This window comes from Pipistrellus kuhlii, unplaced genomic scaffold, assembly GCF_014108245.1.
Source record: "Pipistrellus kuhlii isolate mPipKuh1 unplaced genomic scaffold, mPipKuh1.p scaffold_m20_p_3, whole genome shotgun sequence".
NCBI classification, from domain to species: Eukaryota; Metazoa; Chordata; class Mammalia; order Chiroptera; family Vespertilionidae; genus Pipistrellus; species Pipistrellus kuhlii.
Genome location: NW_023425529.1, coordinates 130,668,482 through 130,685,352, shown reverse-complemented (window position 1 = coordinate 130,685,352; position 16,871 = coordinate 130,668,482). Strand labels below are relative to the sequence as shown.

The 16,871-nt window shown below is 36.1% G+C and overlaps 1 protein-coding gene across 2 annotated transcripts in view; it reads left to right on the top strand.

The window, feature by feature from the left end:
- Positions 1–16,871, top strand: part of DIS3 (DIS3 homolog, exosome endoribonuclease and 3'-5' exoribonuclease) — a 35,525-nt gene extending 18,654 nt beyond the window's left edge. For both annotated transcript variants that reach the window (XM_036455697.2, XM_036455701.1), the window contains 14 exons: positions 47–184; positions 1,533–1,679; positions 2,060–2,176; positions 2,436–2,537; positions 3,667–3,731; positions 3,819–3,903; positions 6,616–6,743; positions 9,880–9,966; positions 12,120–12,276; positions 13,523–13,737; positions 13,842–14,010; positions 14,135–14,293; positions 14,961–15,083; positions 15,906–16,871. In XM_036455697.2, coding sequence (XP_036311590.1) covers positions 47–184; positions 1,533–1,679; positions 2,060–2,176; positions 2,436–2,537; positions 3,667–3,731; positions 3,819–3,903; positions 6,616–6,743; positions 9,880–9,966; positions 12,120–12,276; positions 13,523–13,737; positions 13,842–14,010; positions 14,135–14,293; positions 14,961–15,083; positions 15,906–15,989 — 1,776 coding nt within the window. In that variant the 3' untranslated portion in view covers positions 15,990–16,871. The remainder of the gene's footprint in view (positions 1–46; positions 185–1,532; positions 1,680–2,059; positions 2,177–2,435; positions 2,538–3,666; positions 3,732–3,818; positions 3,904–6,615; positions 6,744–9,879; positions 9,967–12,119; positions 12,277–13,522; positions 13,738–13,841; positions 14,011–14,134; positions 14,294–14,960; positions 15,084–15,905) is intronic.

The window sequence follows — 16,871 nt, the reverse complement described above, 5'->3', positions numbered from 1 at the left end:
GATTTTCTGTGTATATGTGAAATATTTTTTTTCTAATTTTTTCTAGTCAAGAAGACATCTCTTTACACCTGCGGAGAAGAGAATTCCCCGAATTCGGATAGAAACCAGACAGGCGTCTGCATTGGAAGGACGGAGAATTATTGTTGCTATTGATGGATGGCCTAGAAATTCCAGATATCCAAATGTAAGTTTGAATTAGTAATTTTGTTTTAGAATAATTTATTTAAAATTTGGGAATAAAATTGCTTCACTTAGTGAAACTAGAATACAGGCAGTCCTCGGGTTACATCGGACTCACTGTACATTATTTCATGGTTATGTTGCCATTTATTTATAAAAAATTTATAAGTTTTTGTTTTAAAAAAAGTTCATCATTTTGACATAGTACATATGTGCTTTTATGTTTTTTATTATTCATTTACCACAAGTAAAGGTCAGGAATTGTTATCTTTATTTTAAGTTTTTTTTACTGATTCACTTCATTACTGCTGTGGATGTGCTCCATGTGAGTGACGTAGGTGCTTATGTAGGTGGGTTCCGACTTACAGCGAAAATTGCATTACCTTGCGCCATAGCAATGGATCTACGACATAACCTAAGGACCTACTGTATGCTTATTAGTAATCTAGGCCATCACTAAGTCTCCATCCTAAACACTTTGAGATTGTTATCTTTATCAGCTTTAATTTATCAAGGAGACATTTCTAAGTAGTAGTTATGGTACATTTAGAAATACTAAGATTACATATAAATGCTAAAGAGCTCAATGTAATAATCCTATATAATAGACAGCTAATATGCAAATGGTCGTCACGCCCTTGCACCCTTGTGCCAGAACTGTTCAGACACTCAACACTGGGGACAGAGGAATGGGTATCAGCACAAATGAGCTTGTAAGAGAGGAATGGGAACCAACCAGGTTGTGGCCCGGGAGAGGGACAAGCCACCCACCCTGCAGTCCCCAGTGCCAGCAGCTGCTCCTGCGCCTGCTACCCAGGAGAGGGACAAACCACCTGCCCCGCAGTCCTGGATGCCAGTGCTTGCGGCTGGAAGAGGGAAAAGACACCTACCTTGTGGTCCCGGGCACTGCGTCTGTGGCCCAGGCAAAGCCCTGGTTCCCTGAGACTGGCTCAGGTGAAGTCGGTCCAAATTCTGGGTGCCTACAGTTGGCCGAAGGAGGGAATCCTGGGTCCTGAGTGTGGAGTGAGGCAGAGGCAGTTAGAGGCAATCAGACCAGCAGGGGAGCAGTTAGGGGCTATTAGGCCGGCAGGTAGAGGTGGTTAGGGGTAGTCAGGCAGGCAGAGGGATTAGGGGTGATCAGGCAGGGTTAGCTGTTAAGAGCCAGTGGTTCTGGATTGTGAGAAGCAGTTGGACATCCCCCTCAGGGTCCTGGATTGGAGAGGGTGCAGGCCGGGCTGAGGCACCTTCTCCCTCCTGTGTACGAATTTCGTGCACCAGGCCTCTAGTAAAATAGAAATTACCTAATAAAAAGTGATAAAATTCACTTTTCTAATAATAACTTTTGGTTTTAGGGACACTTTGTGAAAAATTTAGGTGAAGTTGGAGATAAGGAGACTGAAACAGAAGTTTTGTTACTTGAGCATGATGTTCCCCATCAGCCTTTTTCACAGGCTGTCCTTAGCTTTCTACCAAAGATGCCCTGGAGCATTACTGAAAAGGTAAGTTGATAAGAATTTTTAGTGACTTTATGAATGACTCTATCTGGTTTAATTTTGTTTGAATTCTGTATGTGTTTTTAAATATGCAGAAACTGGGGTTTCCCCTCCCCCACATTAAATTAGTTAAAGGACTCTTAGTTATTAAAGAAATCATTTGCTTTACTAAAAGATAATTTTTCTAGAGGACCTTATGTCATATTTTTCAAAGGCAAGGAAACCACAATTTGCAAATCATGCCTGGTAAGTCATAAGATGAAGTTATTGTTTGTTTGTTTTAAATACAGGATTTCCCCTTGTAAATAGTTGATTTCATAAGAGCTGTGCTGCATTTGTACTACCAAAACAGTTTTTTTATTTCTTAATCATGTGGCATCTTGTAGGACATGAAAAACCGAGAAGACCTGAGACATCTATGTGTTTGTAGTGTGGACCCACCAGGATGTACTGATATAGATGATGCTTTGCATTGTAGAGAGCTTGAAAATGGGAATTTGGAGGTATTCACTTTGTAATTACATTCTTATTTAAATATAGTTTTGTTTTTGAGTTTGTTTTCTTTTCACCCATCGTAGAATTTATTTGTGAATTGTTTGTGCCAAGAATAGTTATTCGTAGCTACAGAGACTAATAGGCATGTATCAAAAATTGAAATGGTGAATGTGACAGTCTTTTTTCAATTTAACTAAATTTAACTAAATTTATTAAAACTCTGTCCAATTAGGCATGTTCATACCTTTTTATTTTTATCTTTTTAAGGTTGGTGTTCATATTGCTGATGTTAGCCATTTTATTAGGCCAGGAAATGCTTTGGATCAGGAGTCAGCCAGAAGGGGAACAACTGTGTATCTTTGTGAAAAGGTAACATCATCTGTTTCTTTTTTTTTTTTTTTTGTATTGATTTCAGGGAGGAAGGAAGAAGGAAAGAGATAGAAACATCAGTGAGGAGAGAGAAAATTGATAAGTTGCCTCCTGCACATCCCCTATTGGGTATCAAGCCTTCAACCAGGCATATGCCGTGACCGGGAATCAAACTGTAACCTCCTGGTTCATAGGCCAATGCTCAACCACTGAGCATCACCAGCCAGACATATTTCATTCTTAATAATAAAATCATCTGAAATGTTTGCTTAGGAAAAGTCAGCCTCAGTATTTAGTGAAATTTGATGAATAACTATTATACTAATTGTCCAGTTAGTTCATAGAGACCAGGCACACTTGTGAATTCTTACTAATCAAAGTTTGGATTAGTACTTGAATTAGCTAAAAAAAACTAATAATATATAGAATAAGGTAACCTTAAATCAATGAAAATATTGCAATTTTTTTTTTGTTATTGAGTGGTCCAAATAACAAGTATGTATAGCTGATACAATTGTTCAGTAATATTTAATTTATACTATTTATGGGTAACTAATTGAAATGTATATATTTTTTTTTATAAAGTCATGAATTTACTGTCACAGTTTACTGTTTATTCTTCTTTATGTATAGCCTCATAAAGTTACAGAAATAAATTGTGATAGCAGAGGGGAAAATTAAGTTTAGATTGTTATAAATTCATTGTCAAAGTTCTGTGTTGTTTTTTTACATAAAAATTTAGTGTCATCTTTTTTAGTATTTTAAGAATACCATATGGTTTGTGGAAAGCCTTGGAGAAAGGTCATAGAGTTAGGAGGTCTTGTATCAGTTACGTAGTATACACTTCATATCCAGACTAGAGATTTCAGACTTTCAGAGGACAACTAAGTGTTTAATGTAGAGGACTTATCCTTAGATCCACTGATAAGAAGTCCACTTTTCTTTCATTGCTTTCATTTTATAACAATTTTTGTAAGTACTTTTCTAGAAATAGACTTTTTATTTCATGTTTTCTTAATTCTATTCACAGAGATCAGAATATTCCTCCCCTCTTGTTAAATTAATGCTACTTGAGAATAGAACTTCAAATAAATAAATGTAATCTGCAAATCTCTTTTATCTGTTCCAGAGGATTGACATGGTTCCAGAGTTGCTTAGTAGTAACTTATGCTCCTTAAGATGTAATGTTGACAGGTATTTATGCTTGTTTTTTCGTAAGAACATAGTACTTACTACTTTAACTAATTCCCATTAACAATTATTGTCTATTTTCCCCCATAGGCTAGCATTTTCATGTATTTGGGAAATGAATCACAATGCTGAAATCTTAAAAACGAGGTTTACCAAAAGTGCCATTAATTCAAAGGTTAGTTTCAAGGTTAATATTTATTGTTTAAAATCTTTGATACTTTTAACAGTGTTCTAGAATGTTTTAAAAAAAAGTTTAGGCTTATTAAGAATTTTTTCTCCAGTGTTACAACAAAATCTAGATTTTTGAAGTTACCTGCTTAATTCTTGATGTTATTTAGAAATGAGTTTGTGTAGCCACTAGAGGTCCAGTGCACAAAATTCATGCATAGGTAGGGTCCCCAGGCCTGACTGGCAATCAGGGACAATCAGGGCCTTCCAGCTGTTGGTGGACAGCGCACATCATAGAGGACAGTTGAACTCCTGGTCTCCCAGTCGAACCTCTGAGGGGACACTTGGCATGTTAGCCTTTTATATAAAGATTTTTCTGTATTCAGACACATGTAAAGTCTGTATACTTAACATATTGCAGACCAGTTTTATTGCTAGCTTTAATCCGTGGCCAGATAAGTTTTTATTGAAGAAGTACAAAAAATGTTTTACATAAACGTTAAAGTCACGCTTTAAAATTAAATGCTCATTGCATTTTGAAGTTATTTGTTACATGTTCTTACATGATATCTTTGTCAAGTATGATACTCTGTAAAAACTGTAATATGAAGCAAGAATTCTCATGATCCACCCATAATATGTTAAAAAGACCAAATAGATGATTTTTGCCCAGAATTAGGAATCCTATTAATTATCTGAAGCAGTCCCAATTCATGACTGGTTAGCATTTTCAAAGTTGGCTTGTATACTGTCTTCTTATTCTTCATATTTATTCATAGAAATTATCTTATAAATCAGTGTCGAATTGCAGTAGACCTAGCCTGAGATTTGTATTCAGACAGAATGGAGCCAGGTTGTCTTCCTCATCTTTTTCCTTTTTTTGGACTTCTCCCCAATTCCCTTTATTTTTATTTTTCCCTGAGTCTGCCCCTAAGGTTTGCCAAAACCCTCTCCTTCCATTGATCCATTTCTAAAGTCTACCTTCTTTTCTCTGCCTTTAACGTCATTCTTTTAGTTGTGATGAGCTAGCAGTTGTAAAGAAAGCTGTTTTAGATTGACAGAGCTATGTGAATGATTTAAACCTTTTAGATTTAATATTGAAATGAGAATCCCAATGCACAAAAATCATACAAGAATAGGCCTGCCTTCCACCAGCTGCTGGCAATGGCTTCCCTCTGGCACCCAGGACCCAGCCTTCCTTGTGGCCACCAGCAGGCAGCTGGCACCTGGGCTTCCCTCGAAGCCCCAGCTTCATCTGGCAGGTCGCCCTGAAGGACCTCTGGTCTAATTAGTGTATTATGCTTTTATTATTATAACTAGAGGCCCAGTGCATGAAATTCATGCATGGGTGTGGTCCGTAGGAATGGCTAGCTATCAAAGCATGAACTTCTGATGTGAAAGGGCAGGTCCCAGCTGACCTCTGGGTCCTGGGTAGCATCTGGGCCTCCATGTCCCCTTGCATTCTCCTTTGCCCGAATCACCGGGCCCTGTCCAACTCCCTTTGCACCTGGGAGCTGGGTGGCATACCTTTCTCCCGCCACTGCCTTTGGTTGCACTCGCCTTGGCCTGGCACCACCTGCTTGCCTGCTCCACCATCCCACCGCGATCCATTCTCCTCAGGGCACATTGGGGTCGGCAGCCTTTGCCAGCCATAGTCTGCGCTGCCTCCTAGTGGTCAGCACACATCATAGTGAGTAGTCGAACTCACAGTTGAGAGGAAAATTTGCACATTAGGCTTTTATTATATAGGATAGCAATGAACTTAATTTTCTCCCAGACTTTGTCAAAATCACATGAAGAAAAAAAAAAAAAGATTAGTGAACATGTAACAGAAAACAGTTTTAGAGGGGGAACTCTTAGCTCCTAGTTGAAGAGTTGGCTACAGTCTGACCTGGATTGTATCATCTAACACTCTTATGCTGTTCCTGATTTTTACTTGTGAAATTACAATATGTTTATTGATTTTAGAGAGAGAAGAAGGGGGAGAGAGAGAGAAACACATCCATATGAGAGAGAAACATCAGTGGCTCTCTCCTGTTAATGCCCGTAACTCAGGTATGTGCCTTGAATCCACAACTTTTTTAGGGTGTGGGGTTGCACGGGACAACACTCCAACCATCTGACGGGACATGAAGTTATCTTTAAAAAAAAGTCAGTTGAAAAATAGTTTTTCATGAGGAGTGATATAGAAACAGAAGAAGCTATTTGTATATTGGGTTGATATTGGAAATTAAGTCTTTTTCTATTATACTATGATTTGTCTCATTTTTAGATACTTAATTTTTGGTATTTTGTAGATTTCTTAAAAACCTGATGTAGGTTACAAAATTTTACTTTAATTGTTTGCTATGGTGCAGGGGATTAACATCTTGTAGAAAGTATTTCACTCTACAATTATCAAATCAAACCTTTTTATTTTTGCATTACCTGAGTATTTATACATTATTTATATGAAAGTAAGGTGAGTTAAGCAATTTATATATTAACAGTACTACCATACTACTTTAATTTAGGTTTGCTTATGTAGCATAATGCATCAGATAAGTTAATGAACCAGAAATAGTTGTGGAATATAAATATTACACTTAGGAATGCCTCCTTTGTTAATGATATTTAATTTTTGAAAAATCATGGATTTTATGTAGTGGAAATATAAGAATGTAGTAAACTAGTTTTTATAGTTTGAAAGGGTTACATAAACATATGGTTTCTTTTTTAGGCTTCCCTTACATATGCTGAAGCTCAGATGAGAATTGATTCAGCAGCCATGAATGATGACATTACCATTAGTCTCCGTGGACTAAATAAGCTAGCTAAAATTTTGAAAAGAAGAAGAATTGAAAAAGGGTACATTTCAAAAATACCTATTAAGATAGTTCTTAATTCATTTATCTTAAGATAACCTGCGAACTCTTTAAAGTGTTTTATCATGAATAATGATGATTCACTTAATAGGATGAATAAGGTCTATTTTTAGAGTAAGCATATCAAACTGGCAACCCGCAGCCGCATGCCTCATTTATTTGACCCCTGTTAGCCTTTGAGTTTGACATGCTCAATGTAGAGACATCCTACTTCTACCTAACTACCTTTTTTAAAATATATTTTTATTTTATATCAGAGAGGGAGAGTGAGAAAGAGATAGAAACATCAGTGATGAGAGAGAATCATTGATCATTTGCTTCCTACTGGGGATTGAGCCACAACCAGGCATGTACCCTTGACCAGAGTTAAATCTGGAGCTCTTCAGTCCCCAGGCCAATGCTCTATCCACTGAGCAGACCAGCCAGAGCTATTTTCATGGGATTTTTTTTTTTTTCTTTTAAATATATTTTTATTGATTTCAGAGAGGAAGGGAGAAATAGAAATATCAGTGATGAGAGAGAATCATTGACTGGCTGACTCTTGCAGGCCCCCTACTAGGAAACAAGCCCACAATCTGGGCATGTGCCCTTGACCTGAATTGAACCCGGGACTCTTCAGTCTGAAGGCTGACGCTTTATCCACTGAGTAAAACCAGCTAGGGTTTTAAAGTAAGATGTAAACTTGGCATTTGTAACATAGCTTCTTAAAATTATGGTAGAAAAGATATTTTTTAACTTATAAATGGTCTTTAATTTTGTAAATAGAAGGTCATTTACTAGTAGAAGCTGTCATTGAATCTTCTCAGTCTTAGTCAGAATTGGTAAAACAATCATTAAAAAACAAAATCACATCCTTTGCCTTAAAGGGGAAGTTCTAGCTTACCTTAATTTTTGTCTAAAAGAATAAATGCTATGTCCTAGAAAGTGGTCTATGAACAAAAAAAGTGATCAAAATATGATTGGTATACCATGCTTTTTTAAGTAAAGATATATTAATAAAACATAATAAATCTAATGAAGAATCTTATAATACTGCAGGGAAAGATTTTATTGCTAGTATTCCTTTTGTAGCTCCTCTAATAAAGGTGAGGGAGTTAAGGAAGAAAAAGAATTTGGAAATCATCTCTTACTATTTCCCTTTTCCATGATTATACAAGGTAACTCAGCCTCATTAAAACTCTCAGTTTTACGTTGATTACGTAGCTGACCTGATGAAAGTAGTTTCAAGGGGCAAAGAAACATTATACTTACCTGGCTTATGAGAATTTACTCTTCAGAGGAGAAATTGCCAAGTCATTAAACGAACCAAGCATGTAGAGCACTTAGCATATTAGGTCTAGTAATAATTAATGTCGTTTTCTAATACTTTTTTAAATCAAATTTATTTAAACAATACAACAAAATTTAATCAACAATATAGTTGCCGTTGTTTTCTACTACTTGTGCCCAACGCTCAGGAAGCATTTTAATCCCTCTGTGGTAAAATTCTTGTGATTTTGATGCAAAAAATTCGGTCAATGCATTTTTGAGGCATTCTTCATTATTAAATGTTTTTCCAAGAAGAAAGTTTTGCAAAGAACGAAACAAATGGTAATCGGAAGGGGCAATATCAGGAGAATATGCAGGTTGAGGGAGAACTTCCCATTCCAACTGGCGCAGTTTTTCAGCAGTGATTCTTGCAGTATGCGGTCATGCGTTATCGTGGTGAAGAATTACGCCCTTCCGATTAATCAGCGCGGGTTCTTTTTCTCTTAAAGCTTGGGCTAACCTTTCCAATTGGGCACTATACACTGCACTTGTAATGGTTTGGTTAGATGGTAAAAGTTCATAATGAAGAATTCCTTTAAAATTCCACCAAACACACAACATCACTTTTTTCGCATGCAAGTCAGGTTTTGGCGTGGGCTGCGGAGCCTCATTTTGGTCCAACCATTGAGGCCGCCTTTTCAAATTAACATACAGCATCCGTTCTTCCTCTCCGGTAACAATTTGCTTTAAAAACGGCAAACGGTTTTGACGAGAGAGGAGTGAACTGCAAATTGTGACTCTTTGATTACGGTTGTTGTCGGTCAACTCATGAGGAACCCATTTTCCAAACTTTTGGACTTTGCCAAGTGCACGCAATTGATTGGAAATTGTTTTTTGTGAACAATTTAAAGTTGTCGCAAGCTCTTGTTGGGTAATTTGAGGATTTTGCACCAAAAGAGCTTGAAGAGCTTCTTGATCAAAATTGGACACACGGCCTCGACCACTCTTGTCATCTAACGAAAAATTTCCCTCACGAAATTTCTCAAACCAACGCTGGCATTTTCTGGCGCTAACTGCATCTTGACCAAGAGCACTACAGATGTTTTTTGCAGCCTCACTTGCTTTTCTTCCTAATTGGAACTCGTAAAGCATGCAGTGCCGAATATGCTCTTCATCCGCCATCTTCTTAGCCCTAGTTTTGCAACAAAAACCAAACCAAACACAAACTTTTTCAAGCAAAACTTGTTAATTGCACTTCACACGTTCTGTAGATAACACGTGTTTGAAGGTTATGTCAATACAAGTCAACGCCAAGCAAGATTTTAAATGAATGTTTAAAAACGACATTAATTATTACTAGACTAATACATTACCGGACACAGAGCAGCACTCTTATTAATGCCATCAGTGTTTGTAACATATTAGTAGTGTCGTTTTTTTCTTCTCCGGTGGTTGAGTTTATGGGGGAAGATACTTTTGAACTGTGGATCTTCTAATGTCAGTGATCTACCCATAGCAGCTTCCTTTTTGCCTTGCTTTATCATCCCTCACCCCAATATATGGTTTTCCATGGTAAATAATTTGCCAATAACTTTATTTGTAAAGTGATTACAAACCCATGTAACTAAAATCTCATAGTTTGGGGACAAGAAGATATAGAAAGCCTCAAAATCACAGAGATTCTTATTTTATTGTGTTGCTATTATGCTTTCTTATTAAGTGCATGGTAGATCTGTAAAACTTAACAGGTGGTCCAAAGCCATCAGAATAACTTGCATGCTTGCTATAATCATTTTCTGTTTTAAAAAACTTCCAGAACTATTCATGTTATTGGTTCACTTAAGTAATTCACCTCTTTAATTTTCATTTAGGGCTTTAACCCTGTCTTCTCCAGAAGTTCGATTTCACATGGACAGTGAAACTCATGATCCTATAGATCTGCAGACCAAGGAACTTAGGTATGCAATTTTTTTTGATAGATTTTGATTTTAAATGTAATGTCTGGTTTGTTAGTAAATAAAAAATAATTTAGACCCAAATTAGAATTTGACTAGTAATAGTTATAGTAAGTAAAAGAGGATTGCTCTGATTGATTTTTTAAGTATTTAGTATAGAATGTACTGTGGTTGGATGGAATAGTGGTCACAAGGCTTAGAAGCCGGACTGCCATGGTTTGGATGCACTTCTGCCTATACTATGCTGGACAAGTTATTTGACTTCTCATTACCTCCGACTAATAATGCTATATAACTCAGAAGGTATTGTCAGGAGTTCTCAAATATTATATTCAGCTACTGTTGTTATTGTTTTACTAAAGGCCTGGTGCATGATATTCGTGCATTGCAGGGGGTGGGGAGACCTCAGCCTGGCCTGTGCCCTTTTGCAGCCCAGGAGCCCTTGGGGGATGTCTGACTGACAGTCTGACATCCTTAGTGCCAACCGTCGGCCCAGCTTCTGGCTGAGTGGCACTCCCCCTGTGGGAGAGCACTGACCTCCAGGAAGCAGCTCCTCTGTTGAGCTTCTGCCCCCTGGTGGTCAGTGTATATCATAGCGACAGGTCATTCAGCTGTTCGGTCAATTTGCATGCTACCCTTTTATTATATAGTATTGATTTAGTTAAGAATTAGGAAGGAAGGAGATTGTTAGTTATATCAGAATTAAGCCTCTTTTTCATGCCTCTTATATAAGGTAATTCTGAAATTAATTTTGCATTTATACTTTTTTTTTGTAGATGACTGAGAATTGAAATGGGAATATACTTCTTTGTTAGTTAAAATCAGTATGTGCCTCATAGCATTAGAGCTAAAATTTAAAAAAATACCTTATGGGGTGGGGGGGAACTTCTGTGCAAATAAGTTTTAATGTTGGTATGAACAGTGAGCCCAACACTAGGAGCTTTTTTGAAGGAAATAATTGAATCTAATGCCAAAATAGAACATTATCCATTTCTTCCAACCAATTAAAAGAAAAAAATTCTAAGAGAGTGTTCCCTTAAGTTGTAAAGGTGTAGATGTTAGTAATACTTTTAAAATTAATAAACTTTAGCAATCTTGTCAAGAAGTTATATTATTTAAATAGAAACAGGAATGAAAGACTAATAATGCATGTTGAGTGACTTGGGGAAGAAAAATAAACTATGTAAACAGAAGCAGATAATTAACTTAAGTTTTAAGTGGACATAGACTAACTATATTAAAAGGCAATATCAGATTGCTTATCAGTAAGAGTTTTGATGTAACTTATATGGACTTATATACTGTTACTATTTTTTAAGAAATATTTCTATTGATTTCAGAGAGGAAGGGAGAGGGGAGAGAGAGATAAAAACTTAAATGATGAAAATCATTCATTGGTTGCTTCCTGCACACCTTCACTGGGTGCCCAGTACCCTAGCATGTGTCCTTGACCGGAATCAAACCTGGGACCCTTGAATCCACAGGCCGACATTCCATCCACTGAGCCAAACCACCTAGGGCGGATCGTGTTACTATAATATCTTTGACCTTGAGCAGAGAAAAATACTCCTGTTGTCTTATCTGTAGAATAAATTAAATATACATGTGTATGTATACATATACACACACACATATGACACAATACATATAGTATTTATAGCACAATATCTGACTTACAATAAGCATCCAGAGTAGCTATTTTAAATATGATTACTTCATTTTGCTAATTTATCAGTGAAAGTTTAAATTTCTAAACCAAAATTTGTGATTTAAACTGAAATTTTCTTAGTAAACTCTATTTTTATGAATTTATAGTTAAAAATCTACTTTAATTTGGGCTCAGTAAAAGGAGGTAAGATTTAGATTTTATATGTTACTTAAAGTTAGCAAGACTTTTGTTTTTTAACGCAATTTGTAAAGTCTTCTCTAGCACGAGATTTTCTCACACAGTAGATGCATAGTAAAAAAATGTTCAGCATAATAGGAGAGAAATGAAAGAGCCCTAAGTTATAAAAATATGCATGTGCACACACACATGAATGTTTATATAGGAAATTTTTTTATTATCTTGTAGGTAGGAAAGGTATCCTGTAAATAAATATGATACATAGAAGTCTCAGATACTCTTTACTTAATGATTTTTTTTTCATTGGTAGAGAAACAAATTCCATGGTGGAAGAATTTATGTTACTTGCCAATATCTCTGTTGCAAAAAAAATTCATGAAGAGTTTTCTGAACATGCTCTGCTTCGAAAACATCCTGCTCCTCCTCCATCAAATTATGACATTCTTGTTAAGGCAGCTAAATCCAAGGTAAAGTTCTGTAGTTTGAAAAGTTATCTATACTTGTGTTATGATCTATACTGAACAATCTACTTACATCTCCATAAAAAATGTTCTTGTTTCTTGATGCAAAAATATGCCAGTAGTTCTTAGTTTTTAATTACTGAAATATACTTCACAAAACACATTGTGTACCTTTAAGTTGTACAACATATTAAATTGATTCATTTATGTAGACTTAAGTTATTTGCAGTACCCTAAACATAATACGCTCTTCCATATCTCTGTGCCGTTATACATGTTCTTCATGCCTGTGTTATTTCATGCCTCTTCTGAACTGCCTAATTTCAGAGACTTACAAATAATTTCTTTCTCTTTAACTCAGTTAAACCCCCTCTATATCATGTCCCTAAGAGGGAGTCTACTTATTGCATACATGGAAAAAGGAAAAATACAGAAAGGGAAGCATTTCCTCAGCCACATATACCCCCACTGCCTCTAGTTAGTAGATTTTCATTTAAGCCTAAATACCCTTATCCTTGGGGTGATTATAGCTTACATTGATTTTCTATCACTTGTTCAGGTCTCATCTTTCCTGTCCAGAAGAGCTAGAAGGAGTTGTTTTGAATTATTCTAACACGTTGGCATTGGTTTCTGAGTAGTTTTAGTTGTTTGTTTCTAGCCTTTAATTCTACTTTGAATGGAAGGAAAATGTCTGCAAAGAAAATCCAGACATACAGATCTGTTTTGATTTTTTTTGCCTACCCAGCAAAGGTTAAGAGGGCACAAATTGGTCTTTGAGAAACAGCACTACTGCTCCCACCATCCTTTCTTGAGAATGTTGATACTTCAGTATATTTAAATGCATTTAGAAAATGTTAAGCTTTGATGTTGCACAGAACAATTATTGCTTTTATAAATTTACTAGAGGGCCAATACACAAAATTTGTACAAGAGCACCTGGCTGCAGCACCAGCGCACCCAGGACCCGGATTTCCCTCTGGCTGCTGGCAGGCACCGGGACCTGGGCTTCCCTCTGGCCACCAGCAGGCACCCAGGACCCGGGCTTCCCTCACAGCCCAAGTATCATCCGGTTTAATTAGCATATTACACTTTCTGTAAATTTATTTTTAGTTTCCTAGGTGAAGGATAAAAGGTATAAACATGTATCTGATCAGAAACAAACACTTATCTGTTCAATTTGATTTCTTATATTTTGGATACATGATTGTACTGATTTTAAAATATAGTGCTCTTTCACTCCTCTTTTTTACAGAATTTGGAGGTTAAAACTGATACTGCCAAGGCTTTGGCTGACTCTTTGGATCAGGCTGATTCTGCTACTTTCCCATATCTAAACACTCTGTTAAGAATATTAGCCACACGCTGCATGATGCAAGCTGTGTACTTCTGCTCTGGAATGGATAATGATTTTCATCACTACGGCTTAGCATCCTCAATATACACACATTTTACTTCACCCATCAGAAGGTACTTTTTCCCTTTGAAATGAAAGGAAATAGGAAATAGTTAATTTTGAGGAGACATTTTAATGCTAATGTCGCATGATTCTTGTTTTTCCTTTATATATCTAGATATGCGGACATCATTGTTCATCGGCTGCTGGCTGTGGCTATCGGGGCTGACTGTACTTATCCAGAGTTGACAGACAAACACAAGCTTGCAGATTTGTGTAAAAACCTCAATTTTCGGCACAAAATGGCTCAATATGCCCAACGTGCGTCAGTGGCTTTTCATACCCAGGTATTGCCTTCTTTTGATAATATTAGGAGAGATGAAATTTTGTTCATTTTTAATTTTCAGAATTGTTTTGTTCATTTAAAAATATTTAAGACAATTCTTAATAAGGTTGTATGTTATTTTACAGCTATTTTTCAAAAGCAAAGGCATAGTAAGTGAAGAGGCCTATATTCTTTTTGTTAAAAAAAATGCTATTGTGGTGTTAATTCCAAAATATGGATTAGAAGGCACAGTCTTTTTTGAAGAAAAGGACAAACCCAAGCCACGGCTTATTTATGATGATGAGGTATAGTATTTCTAATGTTTTTATTTTTGTTTTTTTTGATAAGTTACAAATGGTACCTATAAAGGTTAAAATTATTTTTTGTACCCTGCAGAATTTAATTGTGCCAAACATACTCAATTTCTCAGTATATTAGCTAGCATACACATGTTGGCCATGGTTTCTTTTATACCATGTAAAGTTTTCCTCTCAAAGGAAGACTTGAATTACATTTTTCCTTAGGTGCAGAGACAGATTAAAGTGAAGGAATAAATGACTGCTTAGAGCTCAGCAAAGGGAATTTTTTAACTTGTTTCCAATGTCACTACTTATCTGACACACTCCCTACTTCCCTAACCTTAGTAGAATTACAAAACAATAATCTCTGCCTTCAGTACCTTTGGGTATTTTTCTCAACAACTTGCTGGTGAGACTCCTGAGAATAGTGAATATATATTGGGACCATTTTTTTTTTAATTCCTTATTTATATTGGGACCGTCTTAATGAAAGGAGAAAGTATGATAGCTTACATTTATGTGAGGTTACGAGATTAGTGTTTTGTTATATTGAACATCTTACTAAATATTGAAGTAAAATTTTTAATTAATATGAAAGGTAAACTATAAAGAATTGGAACAAATCCTAAAGTGTATAAAAGTAATTAAACATTGCAAAATGTCTCTTGTTTAGATACCTTCACTTAAAATAGAAAATACTGTGTTCCATATATTTGATAAAGTTAAAGTGAAAATCATGTTAGACTCGTCAAATCTTCAGCATCAGAAAATTCGAATGTCCCTGGTAGAACCACAGGTAAGACGATCTTATACTACCTATGATCTCTGAATGCATAATAGTCTGGCCGCTGTGTGTGTGTGTGTGTGTGTTAGAGGCCTGGTACATGGGTGGGATCTGGCCAGCCTGCCCAGGGACATGGGCAGTTCGCCAGTCTGCCCGCTGATCGAACTCCTGGTCAAGGGGACAATTTGCATATTAGCCTTTTATTATATAGGAATATACACTGAGTGGCCAGATTATTATGCATTCAGAGATCATAATAATCTGGCCACTCAGTGTATTTTGTGAAAGACAGCTATAGTCATAAGTTATTTCTGTTTAGGGATAGAGGGAATTCTTTAAGTGTGGAGGACAAATATTTACATAGCAATTCCTATTTTCTCACTGATCTCCCTAGGCCATAGGGTCCTAGTTACTAAGGATTCTTCTGAGGTTGTTGATACCAATAGCAGAGCTCTTTGAGATCTCTCGCATAGTCAGTTTTTAGTTTTATCAGTTGGGAAGTTACATTTTTGAAAAGACATTGGTTCTTTTGTTTTGCCCCAACACACCTGCTCTGATGCGGACAGTCATGGTGATTCAGCTAGGATAATTGGACGTGTTAAACACACACTTCCCAAATGACTTATTTCTCATGTGTTGATAACATGTCTAACATTTTTGAATTACCTTATGTGTGAAATTTATACTTTATATGGAAAACCTTTCCCTCCCCCTCTATCTCTCTATCCTTTTGAAATTGAAAGTATTAGTGGGGAAAGGGGAAATGAGAATAAGATTTATACCTTATTTTATACTTTTACTCAACCTAATTTCCCCCCGTTTGTATTACTTCAGATACCAGGAATAAGTATTCCTACTGATACTTCAAACATGGGCATCAGTGAACCAGAGCAAAAGAAGAAGAAGCTTGAAAAATAGCTATAGCCAGCAAGAAAATTTCAAGGGCTGGTTTCCTTTTAAGAACATTAAAAACAACAATGAACTTGAGAAGACATTTCTAATCCTAAGAAGTGTGTGAAACAATTTATTATTTTTAAGTACATTTTAATAATTTTAAAAGTTTACATTTTTATTGAACTGTTGTGTCTGTCCCATCATACTATTTTACTTCTGGACTGAACAAAGCTATTTATGCAGGAAAATTCAGTTGAATATCCATCACTTAAACAGTGAGGATAGCAAAGTCAGGGATCTGTAAAGATCATTTAAAGGGAGCATTCATCCTCTCATTGAAGAGCAGATCAACTTTGCAAAAGTGATTTGACTATTTACAATAATATTGATAGAAAAATACTACCATTTCCCTGTGGAGAAAAACAGAACGTTTTTAGAAGTAAAGAACAATCTATCTAAATCTTTGAACGCTGTATTGTGTAGTATGGCAGTGTTTGAATTTCAAGACAATTCAGATCTGTTGGGAATTCAGTAATCTGTGCTGTCTTTAATTTACCTAACATACATTATGTGCTCTCTGTTAGAAAGCCTCCTGCAGTTCCTAAATGATGCTTGAACAGCTGTATGTGTTTGGGAGTGGATATTGAAGGAAGGCAATCCTGGAAAAATAGTTGCTTCATACTAGGTAATAAGAGTGATCATCATCCTCGACTTTCACCTCAAATATCTCCCCCAAATAAGGGTCTGGGATCCAAAGAAAGACTGAAGAGTATTTTAAATGTCACATCATGTTACTTATAAAATAAAAAGTAGGCAATGAATGGCTTTTAAACTATGTATCAGATTATATTGGAAAGGGGGGATTGTGTAAATAAATATTAAAGGGAACAAATCTAAGTTTTACAA